Below are 25,796 nucleotides of genomic sequence, written 5' to 3'. Positions count from 1 at the left end.
TATCAAGATGACATCAGCTTTTGCCTGCGGTGTGGCCATTTCACATTTTTTAGAAGCGGTTTTAGAAATACTAATTCTAGCCTTTCAATGTTCTAAGGCTAACATGTTTGGCTTTTTAAAATTTTAAAGAGCAGAAAACAGCCTCATGATTAGTCTAGTCACACCACTATACAGCTTTCATTTCACTTTCGGACCGGTTTACAAAAAATAAATCTATAGTGACTGACTATTTGTTGTTATTTGAGTATAATCCTTAAATATTTGACAAAATTTAAACAAATTAGAAATATCATTTATAAACCAGTCTAGCCCGCGACAAAAAGTATATGTTAAAATCTTTGGCGCATTAACAAACATCACAGTTAACATTTATTTAACAATATGCAGCTATATACCTATACTTATACAAATCAGCATACCTATACAAACCAGTTTTACTTTTCCACAAAATACGAATTAAAGGACACGTCAGCATTCACCCAGGTTTCGGAAATAGCAATGATCAATGTCAAAATTCTACTCAGAAATGTAGTTTTAATTGTCAAAAAACTCATTACAAACTGACCAAGGCTTAGATGAACAGTTCTTAGAGTACCCACATTATTACCAATATCAATACCACATGTTGACTGATGTACTTCATAAAACATTCTTGACCTTCTATCAACAACACAGTCATCTGGCCAAATTTAATTTGATAGATATCTCTCCTCCAGTTTGACAAGGTATTCCCAATTTGAAAGCTGCGATATTTGGATTATGAAACCTTGAGGGCGACTTATGAATTGACAGGCATCCAATAACCCAGGATCTAGGACAGCCACCACATTATCTCATTTTGTTTGAACACTCAGACTGGATAAATAGCAGCATCTGAATTAGAGGCATTCCTAGTGGTCTGTACGAGTTTATTTATTTCATCTTTCATGTTTGCTTAATTTGTTCCAATGCTGCTACTTTAACTTTAAGGTCTTAAATCTCTGCTCTAAGTGATTTGCTTAGCTAAAATCTTCAAAGCAAAGTGATTTGGCGCGAAATTTAAATAACTTTATTTAAGTTCAATCTCAGCAATTACCAAAAAATGGCAGCAGAATTAAACTACTTGTCGGATTTGAACGTTGCAGATATTAATGCAGTATTGGAAATTTGCAATAATCTGACAATAAAGTTTCAAAGGTATTATGTATGACCTTACCTGACACTTTTCAGCCGACATAAGAACATTTAACAATCCGGGAGGTGGCGGCAGTTGTGGATGATGAAACAGCGGAGGTCCCAGTGGAGGTCCTCCACTTTCCAAATGTCCCCTTGGAGGGCTACCCAACCCTGCAGTATGGGGTGGCAAGGTAAGAACTTTTAAGGGATGGTGCGGGGGCACGAAGAGACTCGTCGGGGCGAAATGAAAAGCAGTTCCGGGCTGCGGGTTGATTTTACTCGCGGATCCTTCTGGTAGTGGTAGTTGTAGAGGGTGAGAACCAATCGTGGTGGGATGGTGTGATGTCGTTTGGTTACTTGAGATGCTCTGCATTTTCGGTTTTCTTGGACCGCGTTCGTGTTGGACGGCTGAAACAATATTAATAAAATTACGTTATTTTATTTGAATGAATTATTTGACATAACCAAGCCGCTTTAAGGGATCCGATAGATTTACTTATTATGACTAAGGGGCGTTAAGCGTGAGAGAGCTTCGGCCAGTTTACATTGTCCCTCGCGGTGAATCTCATTTTGTCCTATTCCGGGACATCGTAGCTTCTACGATATCGGGGAAACTGAATTGGAAATTTAACCGAGCGTTCCAAATGCCCGAAACCTCTTGCGGTGATAATCGCCTTTCCTAGAGCTAAATTTGAAATTCACCCGAGCGAATGTTGTCCATGTTTAACAGTCAATAGGGATGGCAATTCTTATGGAAAAATAAATTTTAGGTGGTGTTATCGGTTAATAGACAATTCGACTTTTTCAAAAGAAAAATTCTCTTATAGGGAGAAAAAGGGAAATATTTCATACAGATTTCCCGCTGGCAGTATTTCAATTAATGTATTTCAAATATTAGCAAAAGAAGTTAATTGTAATTTTATTATATTGCTACTCGTTTGTTATTTTTACTTTTTTGAATATACATAATTTTTTGAATTTCCCGCTACCAGTATTCCAGAAGCATATTAACATGCTTTACAGACGCTTAGCACTCTTCTTCTTCGTATAGTTCCTATCCGTTTCGGATGTGGGCTATCATACGGCATATCGTGGGCATCTTTACTTTGTTCACTGCAGGCCGGAATATCTGTATGAATATGTCTATCCATGGTTATTTCAATATTCTGCGATACAACTATAACTCGAATGTTTCTAATTTCTTCGTCATGGCTTCAGTAAATGTCTTATCTTTGTGTGCAATGTTATGTGATGGCTTGTGGACAGATATCTCATCTTGTTGAATGAAGTGCTGGCCTTTTCAATTTTGCTTTGCATATCTTGCGAATGGTCCCATTGCTAGTTCACCAGAGTTCCGAGATAAATAATACTGCTCACTTGTTCTATCAGTTTTTATAGTTGACTGGACTCTGTTATGCTTCTATTCATGAGATTTTGTAACCTCTCTATGCTGTCGATAAAACGACCGTATCGTCTAACTAACGTATATTTTTCACTCTTTCTCCATTCAGGGCTATTGCTGACTCTGTGTATTCTAAGACTTCTCTAAGTATGAATTCTAAATAAATCTTAAACGGTAATGGGACAAGAATGCAGCTCTGCCCTATACCTTTTAGTATTTTCATTTCCTCTGTTGTCTCATGATGCTTTACTCTATCAGAAGCCTTTTGGCCAACAAAACATTCAAACACACTTTTTAGCTCTTATTTTTTAAGTAAGGTGATAAACTCCGATGTGAGTCGCTCGTGCAGAATCTTACCAGAACTTTTTAATCTTATTAAACATTTTTGTTGCCTTCATCAAAAAGTTTAAAGAACTTTATATTGGGTCCCGAGAACTTTCCTTCCTTCATGGATTTTCTTGCAACTTTGTCAATGAGGATATCTATCTGTCTCATAATCTACTTTGAGAGGTTAGGGTGTTGGGTCATAAAAATTGTTCTATGTATGTTTTCCATGTAGTTTTTAAGTCCATTAGTGTTAGTTGATAGGGGTCTATATATTTATAGTTATATTTAAGTTTAGACGTCCCAGTTAACTCTTTAACCTTTCTGTGTACGTTTAAAGTATTGTGCTTTGATTGCATTGTTTTTATTTCAGTACATTTTTTTTTAATGTCCCTTTTCTTGGCTTGACGAACCTTTATTTTAAACGTTTTGTTTATGCTATTGTATACGATATCAATTAGCGTTGCCGTGGAACTATGGGCAGTTTGTTTGCTTGCAACATCTCTGATGCAATGATGTCAAATGCTGTAAAAATGGCAAAAAAACACACTTTATAATATCATAAAAATTTGTCACATATACACCCCTTCATAAAATAAGATAAGATACTCTATAAAAAAGTCAACATTCAAAGTTAAATGAATGTAGATCACGTATATTAGAGAAAAAGGCAACAACATCAACGCAACGCTGCTCGATCGCATTGTTGATTCCACCGACACAAGTAATCTTTACCATCAGTGACGTCGTAAAAAATATTTAGGGGAGAGTGTTGTCTCTTGGACCGGTCTATCTTGGACTGGTCAGTGTATTTTCTTTTCTACCCACTGTTAATATTTCTTCGATGTGTCTAAATAATTGTTTAAAGATACAGTCGATAGGTGGCAGCTATCGACTATGGGTGGGATGCATGGGTGTCCAAAAAGTCAACGATAAGCCGATAAAGGGCAATAGACCAGGTGCTCAGGGATTCAAAAAAAATATTAAAAAAATCTATCTTGAGTACTTTTAAAATTATAGGCATTCATAGGAAAACCGAAAAAAATTGACACCCCCTGTTGACCTTTTTAGTACTGTGGCTACAAATTTTCGAATTTCTTAACAATTTTTTTTTAATAACCCTATATGATAGTTTTTGAAAATGTCCTTCAGGAATTTGAACATCGTCTATATCATTGTTTGGCCAAAAACGGGTAACATTTTGAACACTTATTGAAATAAAAACTGATATTTTCATGTTTTTGTTTTTTATCTGAGCAAATTAAGATAAACAAAGATTTTTCTAATTTTCTCGAAAACGAATCGACCGATTTAAAAAAATCAAACGTCAAAATAAAAGACTTTGAAAGACCTTTTAAACAAGCTATTACTCGATACCCCTTGCCATTTAAAATATTTAAGAGGATGACCCTGGGGGGCAGAGGGTGAAAGGGGGTGAAGTAATTTTAGGTTAGAAAGTTGTCCCCCTTGACAAACCTTTTGACGTATTTCGGCGTTTTTTTTTAAACAGTGGTTTTCGATAAATCCGTGGTGGGAAGTTTTCAAATGAACACCCTGTATATGTAATGTATCGAGTGATGAACTAGTAGATATCCTGTTCCAAGGCCACAAGAAACCAAAAAACGAAGGCTACCTCGAAGTTACTGTACCACTGTACAATAGCCAGGAATTTGTTGATCATTTTCGAGTTACCAGACAAGTGGCTCAAGATATTGGCCATAGAAGAAAGTGAGTTTTTTAAGTCACAATCTGGTGGAAATGGCACTCTTCTTCATTTAGAGATGTTGGAGATAGATTTGACATCACAAATAGCTACCTTTTTTACGTTCTTTAAAGGATGATACATTTCCTAAGTAGAATGTGACCAAATGGCCATCTGATCTTGAAAAGACAACTATTGAATAACGTTTCAGAGAAAAGGAATTCCTAGAGGCCATTGGGGCTATTGATGGTACTCCTATAAAGATTGATAAGCCTAAGAATGATCCAGACTCATATTTAAATAGAAAGAATTTTTACTGGATCCAGGTCAGTTAAATAAAAAATAGCTATTTATAGTTTTTACTGAGTTTTACCACTTAAACCTCTAGCATTTTTTTATTAATATAATCTTGGAATATTAAGTCTGAAGATTCTGTTTTTTAACCTAAACAACTATTTTGTCCACTCAACCTTTTAATATTATTTTCAGATGCAAGTGGTTTGTGATCATGATTTATTGATACGGGATATTTTTGGTGGATATCTTGGCTCTGTTCATGATAGCAGAGTTTTTAAAATTCTCCTCTATGTGCGTAATTGGTAGAGGTGTCAAGATTTTTATTTACTGGGAGACAGTGGCTATCCCTGTTTAAAAAATCTTTAAACTCCGTATAAAGATAGAGAAACTTTACAGCCATAGAGAGAAACTATAATTTAAAGCTATCAACAAATCGATATGTCATTGAACATTGTTTAGGCTTGCTGAAGCAAAAATGGCGACAACTGTACCATATCAAATTAAGCAAAGTTGATAATATAAATATAGTGCACTTTATTCGGGCCTGCTGTGTCTTACACAATTTATCTCTAATGAGAAAAAATTTAATTGCCGAAGCTGAAATAAACATAGAACTACCTTTACCCCTTAACGATGCCGGACAAGATAACGATAATCAAGATATTAATGATTAATTCATAATAATAGGGATGCTGCTGACCACAGAAATTTTATTGCTGAAGAATGTGGGGGGTGAATCAGCAAACTTGGCATAGGTACCCCATGAAAAATATTTGTGTCATCTTTATTATATAATAAAGATATTTTATTTACTGAAGGTCGAGAACTTCCTGGCTGTGAGTTTATAAAAGAAAACTGTTGGGATTGTTGTATAGGAATTGATGTTTGAGTATTTTCTTTGTTAGAAAATGTTGTTGTTGGTGAAATAAGAAATTTTTGGACGCCTACAAATAAAAATATTGGCTGTTTAGAGAAAGTTCCTACGGCATAGTCGTAAAATTACGATTAACATCAATGGTATGTATTTAAAAAAATTATATTTATTACACTTATAATAAAATAATTACTTTTATTGACTAATATTTAGATGTTCAAAATGAATAACACAAAACCTAACCAACAAACATATTACATTGAGGTTTTGAGTTACGAAATGTCAACGTCATGTCTTAAAAACGAAACCGTTTGCAACGCGGTTCCAGTCTGGTCATGCGAAACTGTGATATACAACAAACTAGTTTCAAACCATCCCAAATTTTCTGCTAGAACAAACCTAATGTTATCTACTCTTACATAAGTCCTTTAAGTTTCAAATTTCATATTGCGATTATTTCAGTCAAATCATCGAGGGAAGGCCTTTCTTCATACCCCAAAGATTAAATAGACTTCAGTTACTTCCTCCGCAGCACATGCGATATAAAATTAATAGGGCTGTTTATCCATACACAAGACATCCTAAGGTAATCCGGAGCGTGCGAACTCATCCAGCTGGACCACACTCCCTGCATCCCCCTTGCTCCCTGCATCCCTCCGCTTCCCCTTTAGTTAATGATGACGTGTTGTGGCTCCGGCAACCTAGGGACTATTTCACTTCTGGCGTTCCGGGATGAAAAGGCCCTGATAAATCTTCGGGGTGAACACGGCAATTTTTGCTGCCTTTAGGGCGGCCGACGAACGTGAAAAATTATCGGGGGTGCGCGGAAATATAATGGAAAAAATGGTCTATAGGAAACCACCTGGTGGTTAAGATAATGGAAATGAATAGAAAGTCTTTTTTGTGTTTAAAAGTAGTTTTTTTTCGGGAGTCAATAATTTTTTGTTTTTTTATTTATTTAATTTATACATGACTCCAAAATATGTTTACTAGTAACTGAGCCGCAATTTTACAATAGATATAATATATAGCAATTACTATAATTTAATCTTATGTATAATAATAATGTTAGGGTTCGTCGGAATTTAGGAATAGAAATAAAACACTATTAGTGAAGAAATAGTCCATACTTGCAGTGAAGTCGCAGGTTAAGGTAAAATAAAAATCCTGCAGTCTCCCTCCACTTACTTATTAAATATTTAGTGATTTAAAATTCCCTACATGTTTCGGATACAGTGGCGTCCATTATCAGAGGGTACTAAAAGAAAGTAGTTCCGAACAAAAGACAAACAGATACAGAAAAAACTTAAAAAATTAATAAAAGGTACACTTACAAAGGTTTAAAATAAAACTAGTATTAGATATACGCTTCAGGGTTTGAATCCATATCAAAAAAATCCTCTATTTATTATTATTGTTTTTTTATTTTATAATTTTTTTTATTAATTATGTTTATTTACATTCTGTTGTTGACAAGCACCGAACAGTATGCCAAAAAATATATATTCTAAACACAAACGTAGGTGACATCTATGGGAGAAGTTCTAAAAAGTACCATGGTACCTGATGGTGTGTTACTACAATTCTTTGATAAAAGCAACAGGAAAGCAGAAGGTCCATAGAGAACATATTAGATGGCGCGGTTAACATAATAATTCGTACGTAGAAAACCTTCTACCAGATGGGCAGACCCCAATGTAAAATGCATTGCAATTCTCACTCGACCCCATCTGATAGACTCCTGATTTTTGTTCTGGCGGGATTTTGTTCTACAGTGTTGATAACAAAAGATCTTAATGTATGTTTAGTTTGAAAGCTAGTATTGATGTTATGCGAATTAAATATGCTTTTGATTTGTTGTGAAATCGTACCCCAAAAGAAGATTGGATAATATTTTTGATCGTCTGATTATTTGATTATCAGATTTTTATTTAAATGTTTGAAATAAATTTTATTGATTAATTTTAGGGGAAAGTGGTTCTTAAAAAGAAGCTATTTGTTTTATATTATTTAACTTTATGTTGAAGTCAGCTTTATCTAGGGGAATCGAGAAAAGTCTAGAAAAGTGGAAATGGAAAGCTGCGAATTTATGGCTATTAGGGTGGTTTGAGTTATAAGGGATGGTACTGTCGGTGGATGTAGGCTTACGGAATATCGAAAATTTGATCTTATTGTTTATACGTGTTAGTTTAAGATCTAAAAATACTAAAGATTCGTTGGTTTCAATTTCAAAAGTAAAATTAATGCATGAGTATAAAGTGTTTAAGAACGTGATAAAATTTTGAAGGTCGGAAGACCCTTAAAAATGGCAAAAATATCATCCACATATCATGTGATAAAGAAAATGTGTTGAAAGAGGGGACTATTTTTTATTTTATTTTCCAAGTCTGACATAAACGATTCAGCTAAAAGAGGGGACAGACTAGAACACATTGCAACGCATGAGTTTTGTTTGTAGTATTTATAGTTAAATTGAAAAAAAAAATGTTGTAAGTCAACCAGAACATAAAGGTTATCAATATGGACTTTCTCAAGATCAGTATTTTTTTTAAGAAAGTCTGCAACTAAAGGTAAACAGTCCTCAGGAAGAATGCTAGGGAAGAGGTTAGAAACATCAGAAGATACTAGAAAGGATGAATCGGGTAGAATGATATCTTTCAACTTTACTCTTGAGCTAGTTGAGTGGAATTTTTTATAGAAAATGAACTTTTAAACTTAGTGGGATAAAGTAAGGTGTGGTTGAGCCAAGAACTCAGCTGTCACAATAAGAAACCACTGGACGAATATCATGCTTGTGGATCTTGGGCAAGCCGTACAACAAAGGGATGCACGGATTTATAGGTATTAGTTTAAATTTATTTGTGTTAAAATATTCTAAAGTTGTATTTACTTGTTTTAATGTATTTTTGAATTTAACCAAAAATTTGTCAGTAGGATAGAGGTTGACAACAGAAAAATGATCTGTGGGCAAAAAGGTTTCAACTTTTTCAACATATTGAACTCTGTCCAAGATCACGAGACAGTTGCCCTTGTCTACTTTAGTTAAGGTCAAGTTACTAGTAGTGATCTTATTCTGTAAAGATTTTAGCGTCTTAAGATTAGGGGAAACACTCGAGGGAGAAAAGCTATTGCTGAAGCAGCCTGGGATCTGAGTGCCTCCTCTAATGGGAGATCATTGATTAAGGTAAAGTTGTTCTCGCACTCGACCGCCAACAGTTTCAAATCCCTTCTTTGGAGGATGATGTGAAAATTATAGTTTAAACCTAAATTCAACATACAGTTTTCGTTATTTGTAAAAGTAACATTGCTTAAATTAAGTGTTCTGGGGTGAAAAGAGAAGTTGAGTGAGTTATTGTTGGAAGTGTTATTGCAAAGTTCAGATGTGAAAATTGAACTGTCAAAACTTAAATTCATAATAGATCTGTCAAACTTACAGTCCGTGGAGTTGAAGACTTCGTCTATCTTAATTATTTTGTTTTGTTCGGAAGGGAAGTTTAGTGTGCTGTTAGTAGTTTTGGCGAGAATATTGATTTTGTTTTTTAGACGTTGGAATTTTAAATTTTTTTGATCATACACATAGTTAAGAAGTTCTGAATTAAAAGAATCCCACTCGACTGCATGCATCAAATCATTTAAATTTAAGTATAAAAATTTCAGTTTAAGATCGATTATGCTAAGTTTAAAATAGAATTTCCTCTTTAATCCAAATCTTGATTCACTTGATTGCTATCCTCAATACTTTGGTGGCTGATGTGGACGTACTTTTGGACCTTAGGGTGACATAGTTGGGTCTCAGGTTTCTTCTCAAACACTCCTGGTTAATTTCAAACCTTTGTAAGTGTACCTTAAATTAATTTTTTCAGTTTTCTCTGTGTCTGTTTGTCTTTTGTTCGGAACTATTTCCTTTTAGTACCCCCTGATGATTGACACCACTATGTCCGAAACATGTAGGGAATTTTAAATCACGAAATATTTAATAAATAAGTGTAGGGAGACTGCAGGATTTTTATTTTACCTTAAAACACTATTAGTTTAGTGCGACGTATCGCCAGCTTCTTCGGGCACTTAACAATCAGTAACAATAGGCGAAATGTCGCACTAAACTAATAGTGTTTTATTCCTATTCCTAAGTTCGGATGAACCCTAACATTTTGCAAAGAAGTTAATTTAAGGAGACGAAACATACTATAATATAATAATAATAATTAAATATTATAAATATATTTAATTATTATTATTATATATAAATTATTGGAAATACATCTTAAGATCAAATCAAAATATATTAGTAAAGTTACGAACAATACATTGTTCAATGAAAAATTTCTACAAATACCACATTTAAAGTTCCTATTATAGCTCAGTACATTATACAGGGTTTCCATCTATAACCACTAGACACATTTTAACTGCTTATAAGTCGAGAACGGAAAATGACAACAATGTGCGGTTTTCACAGAACTTCATCAATATTTTTAAAGTTTGTTTTGACAGTGTTGCCAAGTTTCAAAATTTACCTGAAATAGGAGGAAAAAAATTGATCAAATGACAACAATAACAATTGTAGCTTGTCAAGGAGGCTGTAAGTTGCACAATTTGTTTTGTGGGCTTCAACTGCTGTCAAATCTTTTTAACGTCATTTGTTGGGCAGTCCCAATAATTTGATTTCTATATGTATTTTTGCATTTTTTTAAGATTTTGAAAGGTTTAAATATGTTTACCACCCAGGAAAAGGCACGTTGCGTGTTATTATTTAGTGAATGCAAATTAGTTACGCAGACGAGAAGAAGATTTAGGCTGATTTTTGAAAGGGCTCCACCTTCACGCAATTCTATACTTCATTGGATACGCCAATTTTCCCAGGAGGGAACAGTTAAAAGAAAAGTTAGAACCAACCTAAATGCACAAGATAATCTGTTGGATGATTTTTTGCTGGAAAAAGAAGTGTTGTCCTTAAACAATAACCAAATATCTATTAGGAAGATAGCTCAAACGACAAATATGTCAAAAAGTAATGTACATAAAATTCTAAAAATAATTAAGTAGGGTTTAACCTACAAAATTCAAACTTTCCAAAAAATAGAAAAGCGCGCCTTTGAAAAAAGATATTTAATGTGCGAAACACTACTAGATCTTTTTAGAAATAAGCCGGATACCAATTTAATAATGTCTGATGAGGCACGATAACGAATTTGAAAGAGATTCTCCTAAGCTGAACGTTTGGTGTGCAGTATCGAAATCTAAAATTTATGGGCCATTTTTTTTTCAAGAAGCAACAGTGAATGGAAACAATTACACTGATATGTTGGAAACATTTTTTTATCCTCAATTTCAGCAGGATGGAATTTTAGACACGGTCTACTTCCAGCAAGACGGTGCACCACCACACTTCTCCAGGGTCGCAAGGGTTTCCTTAGATATTACTTTTGGAAACAGATGGATAGGGCGAGCAGGTCCAATCGAGTGGGCACCTTATTCTCCCGATCTAACCATTCCAGATTTTTGTATATGGGGGTATGTAAAAGACCGTTGCTACAATCCAACCCCAAGAAATTTGGATGAACTGCGCAACAACATAGTAAACGTTTTCAACCAAATTACACCGCGAATGCTACAAAACGCCTTCGGCAACTTATTTCTCCGCCTGCATTTGTGTTCCAAGGAAAATGGGAGTTGTAATAACTCAGGTCTTAGGTTCGTTTTTAGAGGCCATTAATAATAGTCAAAATTCAACCTTTCTACATAGTTTATTTAACTATTCTGATGACAATATGGGTCGTATATTGACCGGACATTGCACTTGCTTACTTTGCAGAATTGCATAAAACTATAACGATAACAATTTCCCTAGCATATTAATTAATTCTAATAATATACCGGATGATTTTATTTATATTAAAAATAAAGAGAGAGTTGCTCCTATTGCTATATTAGAAGCATCGGTTCGAAGTATAAACTCGCTGTTTCCTGAAGAATCTGGATAGTCTAAAACTGGCGGACAGCTAAGAGCGTCCTTGAGAAACAAAAATGATTTCTCACATTCATTAGACCAGTCAAAAGTAGCGTATTTTCTACACATTTTATTTAAAGGTATAGTTTTTTCAGCAAAATGCGGAATAAATTTTCTATAATAATTTGCGAAAGCTACAAATCTTTTAACTTCATTTGTATTAGTGGGTCTGGGATATTCTTTAAGAGCTTTAACTTTATCATTATCAGGAAAAATTCCTTTTTCAGAAATAATATGTCCAAGGTATAGAATTTCTTTTTTTAGGAATTCACATTTTAAGGAATTAAGTTTTAAATTAGTTTTACGAAGCCTATTAAAAACAGCAATTAGATTTTTATTATGATCTACAAGATTTCTCCCAAAAACTATTAGGTCATCTAAATAGATAAAACTGCTTTCATAATTCAAACCTGACATAGCAACTGTCATGAGTCTTGAAAATACGCTTGGACTAATTTTTAATCCCATCGGTAATCTTTTCATCTGCCATTGCCCCCGATCAGTAGTAAAAGCTGTATATTTCCTACTTTTCTTATCTAACTTTACCTGGTAGTAACCTTGACTAAGATCCAAGTGGGAAAAATAAACAGCTCCTCCTAATGAATCAAAAATGTCAGTAATATTTGGAAGGGGATGTTTTTGGTCTTGCATTTGCTGATTTACTAACCTATAGTCTACAGCTAGCCTAGTTGAATCTTCATTTAACCCTTTTTTTGGAACCAATAAAACTGGAGAATTCCATTCACTTTGTGCCCTTTCAACTATACCATCTTGGCACATTTTAGTTACTTTTTTATCTATTTCATCTTTTTGTGAAAAAGGTAATCTATATGGTTTAACATAAGAAGGTGTGGCATTATTTTTTAAGTGAATCGATTCTTTATAAACATTTGTGACAGTTAACTTATCGCCTGGCATGTGAAAAATATCTGCATATTTAGCACAAATACTTTCTATTGCATTTTGATCATTTGGATCTAAATAACTTAATTTTAGCAAGTCGAACAGTTTTTTCACACGATTCACCGATATGTCATCTGTTGAAAATTTGCAAAATTCATAGTTGCCTAACTTTTTTACTCCAGGAACACAATTTTTTAGAGAAACCTCAGTTTCCCTAGTGTTTAAAATTTTTACAGGTATTTTTCCATCTTTAGGTTTTACAATCATGCCCGCTATAAAAACACCTTGACACAATTCTCCAGGTAAAACCACATATTCTTCTGTAAAACCAACAGATACATAAGAAATTGTTTCACATCGTGGAGACAGAGTCAAAACATTATCATAACACGTAGGCTTGAAGGGTAAGACAACGTTAGTATTATATTTTGTTAAAGTTAATGTATTCTTTTCGTAGTCTAAAATACTCTTATATTTTCTTAGAAAATTTTCTCCTATAATTGCATCACTAGAGCAAGTAAGAGAATCAAAAACGTAAAATTTTTCTTCGAATGTAATACCGCCTGCATGTAATTTAAGATAAACATAGCCTGTTGACGTAATTGTTCCACCAACTCCTTTAATTTCTATACTATCGCTACGTAAGTGTAATTGTGAATTTAAAACCTCCGATTTTATGGCACACAATGTCGCGCCTGAATCGATTAAAAAGTTTACGTTTTTATTAAATATTGTAAAATTAACGATGTTTGTATAAGAATTAGAATAAGTAAATATTTCATCATTTTCCGTATTAGGAACGAAAAAAATTATTTGTCGGTGCTGATTCTAATTTACTAGTGGAGCAAAGTTGCACATTTTCTTGACCTAAGTTACTCTGATGAAAAGTGTTAATATTATGGTGTCTACCTGACGGCGAAAAACGCGAACCATGGTTTCCTCGGTTATTAAACCGTCCGCGAGAATTCCGCTGAAACCGCTGATTGTTTTGAAAATTTCTGTTGTTGGAATTACTATTATGATGATAATTATTGTTATGATAATTATTATTTTGACTTGAAAAATTGTTGTTTCTATAATAATTATTGTTTAATCGAGAACCCCTATTGTGAGAAGAACTTCTTAAAAATCTTCCTCTTCCTCTAAAGGCGTTAAAGATTTGGGGATTACCTCTAAAAAAAGTCGTTTCTTCGTCTTGAGCTACTCTAATAGCATCTTTTAATTTAGAAAAATTTCGAGAAGCTAATATTGTACCTAATCTTGGATTACGCAACCCGTCTGTGAAGCGTTTTATAGCTAATCTTTCGTTAATTGGCTTTAAAACAGCGTAAGCATTTTCATCACTTCTAGCCTGCGATATTGTTAAATTAACAAAAAGGTCTTCCAATTCTTTTCCAAAATCTTCAATGGACTTATCGCCTTGTTTAGAATTAAAAAGCTTCATTTGTAAAGCACTGTCAGATTTTACTGTTAAAAAATTCAATTTAATGTCAGATATTAGATCCCTTATGGAGTTATAACTGGTATTGAGTCTTAGTTTTGCGCTATTTGACAACCTAGTTTTAAGAACAAATGTTATTAACAAGGATTTACCCTCTGCATTTAACATAGAATCATAGAGTTCAATGGCATCGATTAATTTTAACGTGGTACCTTCGGTTTCATCCATTATAGGTAGCAAACTTACAGCAACTTTAAGGTCAAAGGAAGCCATATTGGTATTCGTTTTATTTGTGTCTTTATTTTGAAAACTTCGAATATCGTTATATATTTTGTTTATTTTTGAATTAAGTTCTTTAACAATAAAAATTTCAGAGTCGTCTAATTCTTTACTTTTTATTTTTTCATTTATTAAAGATATTTCACTTTTCACTTGTGTATAGACCAAAAGATTAATGAGGCTGATGTACCTCATTAATCTTTTGGTCTAAAATTGGAGTTTTTCGTCGCTCATAATTTAATTTCACAATATACCCTCTAATTGTTTCTAAGGCATTTACGTGTTCCTGTAACTTATTATCCCCCATTAAGTATTACCCCAAAAATAGGAAGTTGTAAATTTATCATATTAAATAATTTTTAAATGATACCTAGTTCTTGGTTTAAGGGTCCATATCTTCCTTAAAGTATACATAAAGCAACTAACAAAACAAACAATGAAAATATAAATTTAAACAGTTACAGCGCTTATTCTTCATATTTATAAGTATGTATATATTTTTACGACCTTATTATAATACTTTTAACTTCTAGTCACATCAGTTTATCCACAATTTTGTGTCCTTTTTATACAATTTTTAACCAGCAATAACCTAAAAAAAAAAAAAACATAAAACAAACAAATTATTGGTCCTCTTCCATAATATTATTTCTTGAGCGTCTCAATTCTTCTTTTGCAATTTCTCTTCTGATGGTTCTTCTCATATTTTTCTTGTACTTTTTAATAATAAAATACAACAGTACTGTTAGAGCTACAGCAACAAGTACGATTAATAAGGTGTCTGTCAAAGAGAATGCCTGGCTCGAGTTTTTAGTAGTGGCATCACCAGATGCGGATTGGGCAATTACAACTGTCTCATTAACTTTCGACTATGATTTTCCCATCTTCTTTACTAATTATTCTTCAGTAGGTATTTTAATTTAAAATATTGTAGTAATTTGGCCTTTTAAGCAGGGTCGCCATGTAATAACTCAGGTCTTAGGTTCGTTTTTAGAGGCCATTAATAATAGTCAAAATTCAACCTTTCTACATAGTTTATTTAACTATTCTGATCACAATATGGGTCGTATATTGACCGGACATTGCACTTGCTTACTTTGCAGAATTGCATAAAACTATAACGATAACAATTTTCCTAGCATATTAATTATACTCTATTTCAGAAGTGTGTAGAGCAATAAAACCTCATTAGGTATGCAAAAGTGGTACCTGGTGATCCACCAATATTTTATGCCACTACCTTAGTTGGGTATTAGTTTCAATGTAAAATTCTTTCTTTTCGTTGATTGCAGGTAGTGCCACCCGGTTTTGGGTCAATTTATGAGTTTTGCCCATTGTTACCCACTGATAAACATTGAAAACGGTTCGCCAAAGGCGTGCAACTGGGACTTGTTTTTTACCTTATAATTAATGTACTTAAATGCTATTTTATTTTAGAAAGTTACTTTTGTTTAAATGGAATAATATATTTTTTTCACAAATTTATTGAACATAATATGTAGAGTAAAACACTTGAAAATGTCACTTTTGGATCTGGCACTTTTTGAACAGTGTATAACAATTTTAAATTATAATAGATTGTAGTTTTCTTCGTCATCTGACGAACTGTCATCACCTCTTGACATTATAATTAAAGGATCGACTGTCTGATCGATGAGGTTGTCAAGATTCCACATTTTGTCCTCTTGCTTAATTATATGCTGGACTGCTTTTCGCCAATTCTCTGGTGTCGCTTCCGTAATGGCTTGATCAAACAGTAGCTTAACATCTTTCATTTTAAAAGTCGTGTTTTGTCTTGCTACAAATCCTTTTACCTGCGCCCATATCAGTTCTATAGGATTTAGTTCGCAATGATATGGCGGTAAGCGCAGTACAGTTATATTATATTTTTCGGCTATATCTTCCACGGCGTATTTCATGAAACGAGTTTTGTGTAAGTTTGCTATTGCCAGCAGTTCTTTTTTTATCAAATTTGCTTCAAACGCAATACCTTTTGCAGTCAGCCAATCGATAATTTCTTGCTTTCTCCAACTTGAAGTTGGCGTCTTCTCTATTCGCCGTGAATGATAGCTTGCGTTATCCATAACCACCACCGAATTAGCCGGAAGAAATTTTATTATTTCACCAAAATAGTCCTCGAAAACGTCTGAGTTCATGTCTTCATGGTAATCTCCTATGCGAGTCGACTCAAAGGTTAGCAGACCTTCTTTTAAAAATCCCTCTTCGCTTCCAATATGTGTGATTATAAGTCTTTTTCCTTTTTCCGAAGGTACTTTAATACCCGTAGACAGGCCTTCTATGAAAGCTTGGCGAGCACTGGTTATATTTTTGTCTTGCCACATTTTTTGGACTATATAACCTTCGTTAATCCACGTCTCATCAAGATAAAAAACTTTCTTTTGCTCCCTGCGGTACTGCTTGATACTTCTCAAGCATTGTCGTCTCCAACAAACAATTTCGTCACTCTCCAGTAAAAGTGCTTTGCGGTTATGCTTTTCCCAGGCAAAATCCATATTTTTTAAAGTTTTCCATAAAAGTTTTCTATTTATCAACGGAATACTGTCATCTCGGCCAAGCTCCATTAAAATTTTGTCTAGGGTGGGTATTTCCTTTTTAAAATAAAAAGAGTGAACTTTTCTTCGAATTATACATTTAGCATTTTCATCAAGGACTTTTGTAGGTCGTCCTGGCTTTTGCTTGGGAGATTCCACTTGACCTGCTACTTTTCTTTCCCGCAACAATTTAAAAATGGTGGACTTTCCAATTCCACTCATTCGAGAACATTTTTCAACAATTTCTTGCACAGTAAAACTAGGGTAATCGTGTTTTATGCAATCATGTACATTTAAAATAATAACTTTTTCACTCAGCGATAGTGGAGAATTTTTAGTACATCTTTTTGTTGGACTGAATACCTCCATTTTTTAAATATTGGGATAATAATATTGTGATTACACTACAGCGTAGCAGTGACTACTAACGTTTAAAATATGATTTAAAAGTATTTATAGTCTGTATATATTACCTGACCTCATTTTTGCATGTTACAAAGCGTTAAAAGATAGGTACCTATACAAAAGGATTAAAAGTATTTATTTAGTATTTAATCTCTTTGAAAATAAAGGCATTTAATCCGTGAAAATTAAATTCATAAATATTATAAGTACCTGCGCCTATGAACTACCACGAAATGTAGCCAAACAGAACGGAATTCCCCAGTTTATTGCTCTATACACTTCTGAAGTAGAGTATAATTCTAATAATATACCGGATGATTTTATTTATATTAAAATTACTTCCTACTACATTACAGAGTCATTCAGCAGCTAATTTATTAGTTATAAATTAAAATTAATTTCTTCAATTGTTTGTTGTTAAAATTGTTGTAAATAGTTGTAATTTAATACAAAGAATAAATACTTTTTATAGACATGGCAATAGCGCAAATTATTTAATTATGATCATGCTAAAGCGATACATAGGCAATTACCAGAAAATGTTTATCAATCACCGAATATGTATTCTAGGAAAATTTTCAAAAAGGTATCATTTACTAAAATTGGCTCTGTAAAAAAAATAATAAATTTAAGACAATTTATACATTTTCGGAAAGGGGATGTAACAGGCTTTCATGTGAAATTAAAAAGTACAGGGTGTTACATTTAAAATTTTTAAGAAATCGGCCTTTGAAAATCATCAATTTTTTTCCTTCTATTTCAGGTAAATTTTGAAACTTGGCAACACTGTCAAAAAAACTTTAAAAATATTGATGAAGTTCTGTGAAAACCGCGCATTGTTGTCATTTTCCGTTCTCGACTTATAAGCAGTTAAAATGTGTCAGGTTATAGATGGACACCCTATATTTTATACACACTTAATTAAATTAATTATTTACCTACTTAAACTAATACTATGGGTATCGTGAAACTTAAAATTAAAATTGTGACAAGCAATATTGCCTAAGGCGATTCGGCTTGTGCGCAACATTACCTGTCAAAAGGTTATTCGAGTATTGGTATACACGTTTGTTTACTTTAAATTTGTAAATTTTGAAGGAAGGGGGAGTCTGTCGATCAAATAAATAGAAAAACGAGAAACGGGGGACTGTGGACTGCAGCAATATTATACTTTTTCAAAGAATTTCACAACCTGCCTCTTGCAAATAGCCAAAACTTTCATAAATTTGTAATGGTGAGTTTTTCATTTTTAATTGAAAATTTTAATTATACATATTAATAATTTAATCTATAAAAAATATTAATAAAATTCCAAGGATAAATCAGAAGGGGTGCACTACAGACTAACACCCACTGAGCACAGTTTTACAATAGTCTATCAGTTGTTAATTTAAAAATGTAATATTTACGTATTATTATAAGTAAATAGATTCGCAAACAACTGTGGATTTTGAAAATCAAACTCTCTTAACTTCTTTTTAAACATGTTCTTTCTATGCAAAATTTTTCTTAATGAAGGAGGTAATAAATTGTAAATTTTTGGCACAAAATAAGTTACTGATCTTTGTGATGCAGATAGATAAAGTAAAGGTATGTTTGGATTTAGTTTAACGTTTGCTCTAGTTTGATGTGAATGATTTACTTCAGTAAAAGACAATTTGTCTTTTGATAAGAAACACAGACAACAAAAAACATATAAATTTCGAATATTAAGTAAGTCGGAATTTCCATATAATTTAGAAATTGAGTAACGGAATAGTTTATTAAGTGCTATTTTTAATAAATATATTTTGACAAGTTTGTAATAAATTTAAGGTATTTTTATAGGCACTACCCCAAGCAATTATACCATACCCAACCAGCAACTCCACTAAAGCTTTATATAGTTAAATAAAATCAGTTTGATATTTCTAAGTTAATTTAAGTTGTAAGACATTTTCCTTAGTTTACTGCAAAAAGAAACTACATGTTCTTTCCATTTAAGACGCTGATCTAGAATTATACCAAGGTATTTTTGTTTTTCTTTTTTTTGGATGTTAAGACAATCAAAATGAACATTGTTAGATAAAAGGCAGTTTTCGTTATGAATATAAATTTCATTTATAACTGGTTGATCTACAGCCGTTGCCGAAAAAGTTAAAAATTAAGTTTTTACTACGTTAAGACTTAATAAGCTAGTACATATACCCTTTCTACACCACGTTCTGCACATCTACAAACTTTCGGCAATGGCATTGGCGGTAAACAAAATAGCTGTATCGTCTGCATATGATATGACATTTGAGTGTTTAAGAATTTTACTTATATCAGTAATATAAATGAAAAAAAGAACCGGACCAAGATCCGTACCTTATGGCACCACGTTTTTATTTTTCTTTTAAATCAAATCGTCTATTAAAATTTAAGTTAATATTTTTTTAAGAACTCTGTATTTTTTAATATTAAGTTTTAAAATTCTTTTAACCATGTTTTTTTTTAATCTATATTTGAACAGAGTCTGTAATTTTTGTTTATTTTATAATTTATGATGTAGGTATATGTCTTTATTTCAGTACCTAAAGAAGCTGGAATTAAATCATCGCACTAAACTGTGTTATTCCTACCTCAAGTTCTGGCGAATCCTAATGTCTTACATAGAAATTAATATATTTTATAATTTAATATATATGTATAAATTGAAATATAACTTAAGCAGACGAACCATACTACAAGGAATATAAAATTAAAAATTATATTTCTTAGGACTATTGAAATTATGCGATAAAATAAGAAATTAAATAATCCTTGTATTTAACATGCTAAAATCATTTTTAAAATTGAACAGTTACTCGTACCGAAAATCCCCTTTTATTCAGTTTAGTCATGCAAAGTGATTAAAAGGGTCTCAAGATCACGCCGTTACTCTTTTATTTTCATCCCGCATTGTCCAAGTTAAACAAGTCCCGGAGCTTTTTACATTTTTAAAAGGGGGCTTTTTAGATTTTTAACGATGACATTTTGGGGAATTTAGGGCGTTTCGTTGTTAGCTGACGGGATCATACTCGTGAAATATTTTAATTTTAGAATGCTAATTTATTTGTTTATAGCATACTGAAGATGGGCGTCTGTATGGGCCGAAACGTTGACAACAATGAGACTCAACTTTCCTGCAACCATTTGCTCTACATTCTCTATATTCCATATTTTCACCTATAATATGCAGACTGATAGAGCAATGATCTTGAGACAGTACACAACAACTTTCTTTGAGTTCAACATGTGCTCAGTGGGTGTTTTGTTTAAAAACGTATTTACTGATTCTCTATTGTCAAGTGTACACACATTTTCAAAACATGAAATTTTCAGCTTTATATTAACATATATAATAATATTGAAAAGTTAGTAGGGGAAGTCTTTTGTCCACAAATAAAATACTAATCCTCTAATTTCAGGAGTGATGCATTTCGGCAAGTGTTCTTGCCATCATCAGACTCTAAAATATATTACAAACAGTTCAAAAACAAATACATTTTTTTTTCTTGACAGGTGACATAAAAAATACAGATAAAATTATAAAACTGTAAAATACTTACTGAGTTACTTAACACATACACAAATTCTAAACTAAATAACAAACAATACTTGAATGATACTTTGCACGACATCTAGTGAAGAGTTAAAATTATAACAAAATTGAACAATCTGAGATTAGCAGATTTCTACTCAGTACTGGGAGCAAGTGAGAGAGAACCATCGGACTGTAGTGTTATAGGGTGTGAATAAAAAAACAAACAAATAAATGTGTGTTAATAAGTCACATCAAATCAAATATCAGTGTTACTGTTAGGACCCAAGAAATTAAAGAAAGTGTTTTTTTTTTTTGGGGTCGGTGGATAAATTCTTTATGAACACTGGTTACGCGGCGCCGCCCCCAGTAGTGTGGGACTCAGTGTCGAGTCTGTTTCGTCCTATACCCATTAAAACTCCACCGCTGGGTGGTGCCTTGTGGGTCCCTACACTGCGGTCTGCTAAGAAGCAGTCCTATTGTGTCCCATATGTTTAGTCCCACAGGTTCAATTCTGTAGCTTCAAGGAAGTCCAGGATTGTGCCCAGTGGTAGATTTCTTATACCCTCTGGTGAGGGTTTCTCTTCCCCCAGGAATGTTGCCCTGGTTTGATTAAATCCTTCACAGAAGCACAGTATGTGAAGAGTTGTTTCGTCCTCCTCATTGCATCCCCTACATAGCGAGGTAACTGATTTCCCTAGCGTATGCAGGTGTTTCCTGCTGGGTGCATGGCCTGTAAATAGCCCTGCGACCCTTCGCAGTTGTTGTCTGGAGATGCCCAGTATGTTCTCACCCTTCTTGAAGGGTGGGCTGCCTATAAGTTGTTTGGATTGTTCCATCTTTGGCAGCTGCTCCCAGTAGAATTTGTTCTGGTTTGTTAGCCAGTTGCCGATTTCCTTCTTCCAGGTCTTATCGCTGACACAACATGTTGGTTCAGGGCCTACCAGGCTGTTGCTGGCTCCCTGAGTTGCAAGTTGGATAGCCCTTCTTGCAGCCTTATTGTTGCCCATATTCTCTGCTAGGATTATCTCTGGCCTATTTTGCGCTTCGGCGAGGTTCCTGAGATCCTCCCAGCAGCTTTGCACAGTCCTTGACTTAGTTTCGAACTGTTGTAGTGCAAGTGTTGCAGCCTGGTCTCCTGTGAAAATTGCGAAGGTTTTGCCTCTTGGCAGCTCTTCTCTCATCAGTTGGACACAGGTTTGTATTCCTATTATGCTTGCCTGTAAATTTGTTGTTTCGAGGCCCAGGTTTAGCATAAGTTGTCTGCCCTGTTGTTCGTCCTCCACCATGCCCACAGCTACCCCCGATAAAGAAAGTGTTACTCTCAAATTGAGTTTGCTCATTAATGCAAGTGTAAACCGGTGATTTGATGGCTTTATTTTTCTTCCAGGATTTTCAAAAGATCCAACCTTAACCCCTTCTGACAAACATTAACAAACTTATTAACATGCCGAAATGCATCACTCCTGAAATTAAAGGATTAGCATTTTATTTGTGGAACAAAGACTTTCCCTACTAACTTTTCAATATTATATTGACTCCACTTCAGAATGGACTTTTTTCTTAATATATAATAATGTTAATTTAACTTATTGGTGTTAGATTTTGGCTTAAAAATAAAAGGTAAAAATAGATATATCTTATTCTAAGCGCAAAAAAATATCTTCAATGCAAAAAAAAAATATTAACATTCTTATTCCTAAAACCGCTTCTAAAAAAATTGGAATGGCAACACCGCAAGCAAAAGCTGATATGATCTTGCGAAATTTGATCTTGTCAAACGGCTTTGTATTTACATTCGGTATTTGTAAAGTTCTGTATTTTTTCTTTCGTTTTTGGTTGAAAAAGGAAAAAGGTCTCATTTGAGTACTTTTGTGGACTAATAGGAACTATTAGGATGGTAAAAACTTGTGCCGTTTGTGCCGCACCATGGAAAAAAGGCGATTCAAGCCGATGCTGTCATAACATCAAATCAAAGGAGAACCGTCATTATAAACGTAGAATAGGGGATCATAGAAATAAACCTAAGAAAGAACTTAATAAGAAATCTATAATAGTGATAAAATATTTATTTTCCATACAAACACTTTTTATTAGATAGGTACCTTTACTCTAATGAAGTACGTTAAAAAATACTCATAAAGAGTTCATAACCGCTAATATTGTTAATTATTTAAATAATAATCTGTTATTAATAAATATTTATCATGTAAATATTTTTGACGACGTCACTGGTAAAGATTCCTTGTGTCGGTGGAATCAACTATGCGATCGAGAGGCGTTGCGATGTTATTGCCCTTTTCTGTAATATACATACGTTATCCGCATCTATTTAACATTAAATATTGACTTCTTTATAGAGAATCTTATTATATTTTAATCTAAAAAAACCTTTATATTTTATTAACGAGGAACAATAGTTTTTTTTTGTGCCTGTCAAAATAAGTGACAATTTTTTATGATAAAGTATTTTTTCTCATTTCTACATAAGCATTTGGCATCATTGCATCAGAGATGTTGCAAGCAAACAAACTGTCCATAGTTCCACAGCAATGCTAATTCTAAATTAAGTTTAATATAAACAAAATAAATTTTAATATATAAATAACCCACAAAATATGAATCGATCTCTGTATAATAGGCTTAATTTCACTAAAATCCTGTCTCCATGTACCTGCTAACTCTGCAATGGGCAATCACATTTAAAAACTAACCAAAAGCAGTTTTTTCCCACTTTTCCTCTTCTTCTATCCCATTAAAATACAACGAAAAATTACATTATAATTCTATTATATTTTCACTTATACAGCCTCAGAAAAAAAGCCCCATTTCACGGATCAAAAACTAATCAAACAAGCAGCGGTTATATGGCCGAAAAGCGTAACATTCGTCCGAAATAGAGCAGCAGCAGCAGCAGGCCTGCTCTACCATGTGAACCTGCACGTGTTGTGTAGGACGAGGCTAAACCCAGGTAATCCGACATAATACGGTTGTGTCATGTCATTCTGTCACGCCCGAGGGTTCAAACGGGGTTTCTAACACCCTCCCATCCCCCAGGTCGGGCATGAATGTGTATGTGTGCGTGGAGATGAGTGATCTATTGATATGTATGAGGGCAGTACGGCATCGCAGGAATTTTATTATGGGATACTAGCTAAGTCCAAACACTTGCGTTAAGTGGCCGTGAATGATATTAATTGGTTTTTAAGATGGGGTGTAAGAGGGGTGGTTGGATAAGATTATTTATTGATCTTTACAGGGTTGTCTACACGAATGAGTATACGGGGTGTTTTAAGCTAATAGGTCAATAATAAACGTTACAAAATGAAGGCATGGACTTTTATATTTTCTTTCCCTTGAACCATCTTTTCATAGAAAATTAAAGTAGTTTTTTAAGAACTCTAATTAAAATGACAAAAAATATTTTTTCAAAGAACTATTTTAGACTTATATTAGTTAAGAATTTCTACCCAATTTTAGATATATAAACTCATTTGAGTCGCAAAATTGTTTATACCATCTCTTAACGGATGAAACCAAGGGTGTTCTGAGGGAGGCGGATGAGGGGTGGCTGTATGATGTATTTTACAAATTTGGCAGACCGTTCCCATCTGGTTTCCTAAATGCCCATTTCCAAATTGTCATTTTCCCGAATGACAAATTTTTCCGAATAATATTGTTCTGCAGCTATTTTCCCATACAACTATTTTTCTCGAATAATAGCACTTTATACAGTAATAAAATTTGATGAGTTGGGCTTGGTTCGGTAATTTAGAAGTTCGGGTGACATTTTTTTTCTGGAAAATAGTGCTTCAGAAAAAAATTCGGGTTAACCTTAGAATATTGAAAGGCTAGAATTAGTAAACAACAACTTTGTTTCAGTTCACATGTGCACAGGGGCAAGGGGGGTATTTTGTTTACAAACATACTCACCGAAAAAAAAAAAGAAAATTTTTTTAGCTATATATCAACACAGATAATAATGTTAATTTACCTTATTGATGTTAGATTAAAAATAAAAAGTAGAAATAGATATATTATTAGTTACCTACTCTTAGCGCAAAAATAACATCTTCAAAGCAAAAAAAAATTATTAACATTCTTATTTCTAAAACCGTTTTCAACAAATTTTAAATGGCAATACTGCAGGCAAAAGCGGATGTTATCTTGCGAAATGTCAATTTGACAAACGGCTTTGTATTTACTTCGGAATTTATGAAGTTCCCTGTTTTTTCTTTAGTTTTTGATTGAAAAAGGGAAAAAATTGAGTCATTTCAGTGTTTTTGTGAACTGTTACGATAGTAAAAACTTGTGCCGTTTGTGCATGCACATGGAAAAAAGACGATTTAGGCCGATCTTTTCCCAAATAAATACCGATATTGTCATAACATCATATCAAAGAACAACCGTCGCGTCGTCATAAACGTAGAATAATAAAAACTTATTAAGAAATCTGTAATAATTATAAAATATTTAATTTTCATAAAAATACTTTTTTAAATTCAAATTCAAATTCAAATAGTTTATTGTCCAACAGGAAAGTTCCCAATTACAAGACAATCGAAATAATTAAAATTAAAATAGTACAAGTTATAAGCACCTTAAATAAGTAGTACAAAAAAAAATAATATAAAAAAATAATATAAGATCCAATATAGAGTGATAACAAAATTTAAAATTTAGAACAATAGCATAATTGTAAGAATATAAGACACACTAACCAAATGATACAATCACAGAAAAATAATCAGGTATCATTCAAATTAAGAGAGCAACACATCCTTTTTTTAAAAACATATTCAGTGCTGCTAAAGATGTCGACATCTATAGCATTCATCTGATTATACCATATACAAGCACGGCACAGTGGAGCTTTGCTGGACAGATTTGTTAAGTTAAGAGAGGGAT

At 33.2% G+C, this 25,796-nt stretch overlaps 1 protein-coding gene across 3 annotated transcripts in view; it reads right to left on the bottom strand.

Annotated features, from left to right (window-relative positions):
- Nucleotides 1-25,796, bottom strand: part of LOC126740989 (protein dissatisfaction) — a 106,360-nt gene that overhangs the window by 15,290 nt on the left and 65,274 nt on the right. For all 3 annotated transcript variants that reach the window (XM_050447212.1, XM_050447214.1, XM_050447215.1), the window contains exon 4: nucleotides 1,196-1,563. In XM_050447212.1, the coding sequence (XP_050303169.1) occupies nucleotides 1,196-1,563 (368 nt within the window). The remainder of the gene's footprint in view (nucleotides 1-1,195; nucleotides 1,564-25,796) is intronic.

Source organism: Anthonomus grandis, chromosome 10 (genome assembly GCF_022605725.1).
Source record: "Anthonomus grandis grandis chromosome 10, icAntGran1.3, whole genome shotgun sequence".
Lineage (NCBI taxonomy): Eukaryota > Metazoa > Arthropoda > Insecta > Coleoptera > Curculionidae > Anthonomus > Anthonomus grandis.
Note: the sequence above shows the minus strand (reverse complement) of the source record. Positions and strands in the feature narration are given on the sequence as shown.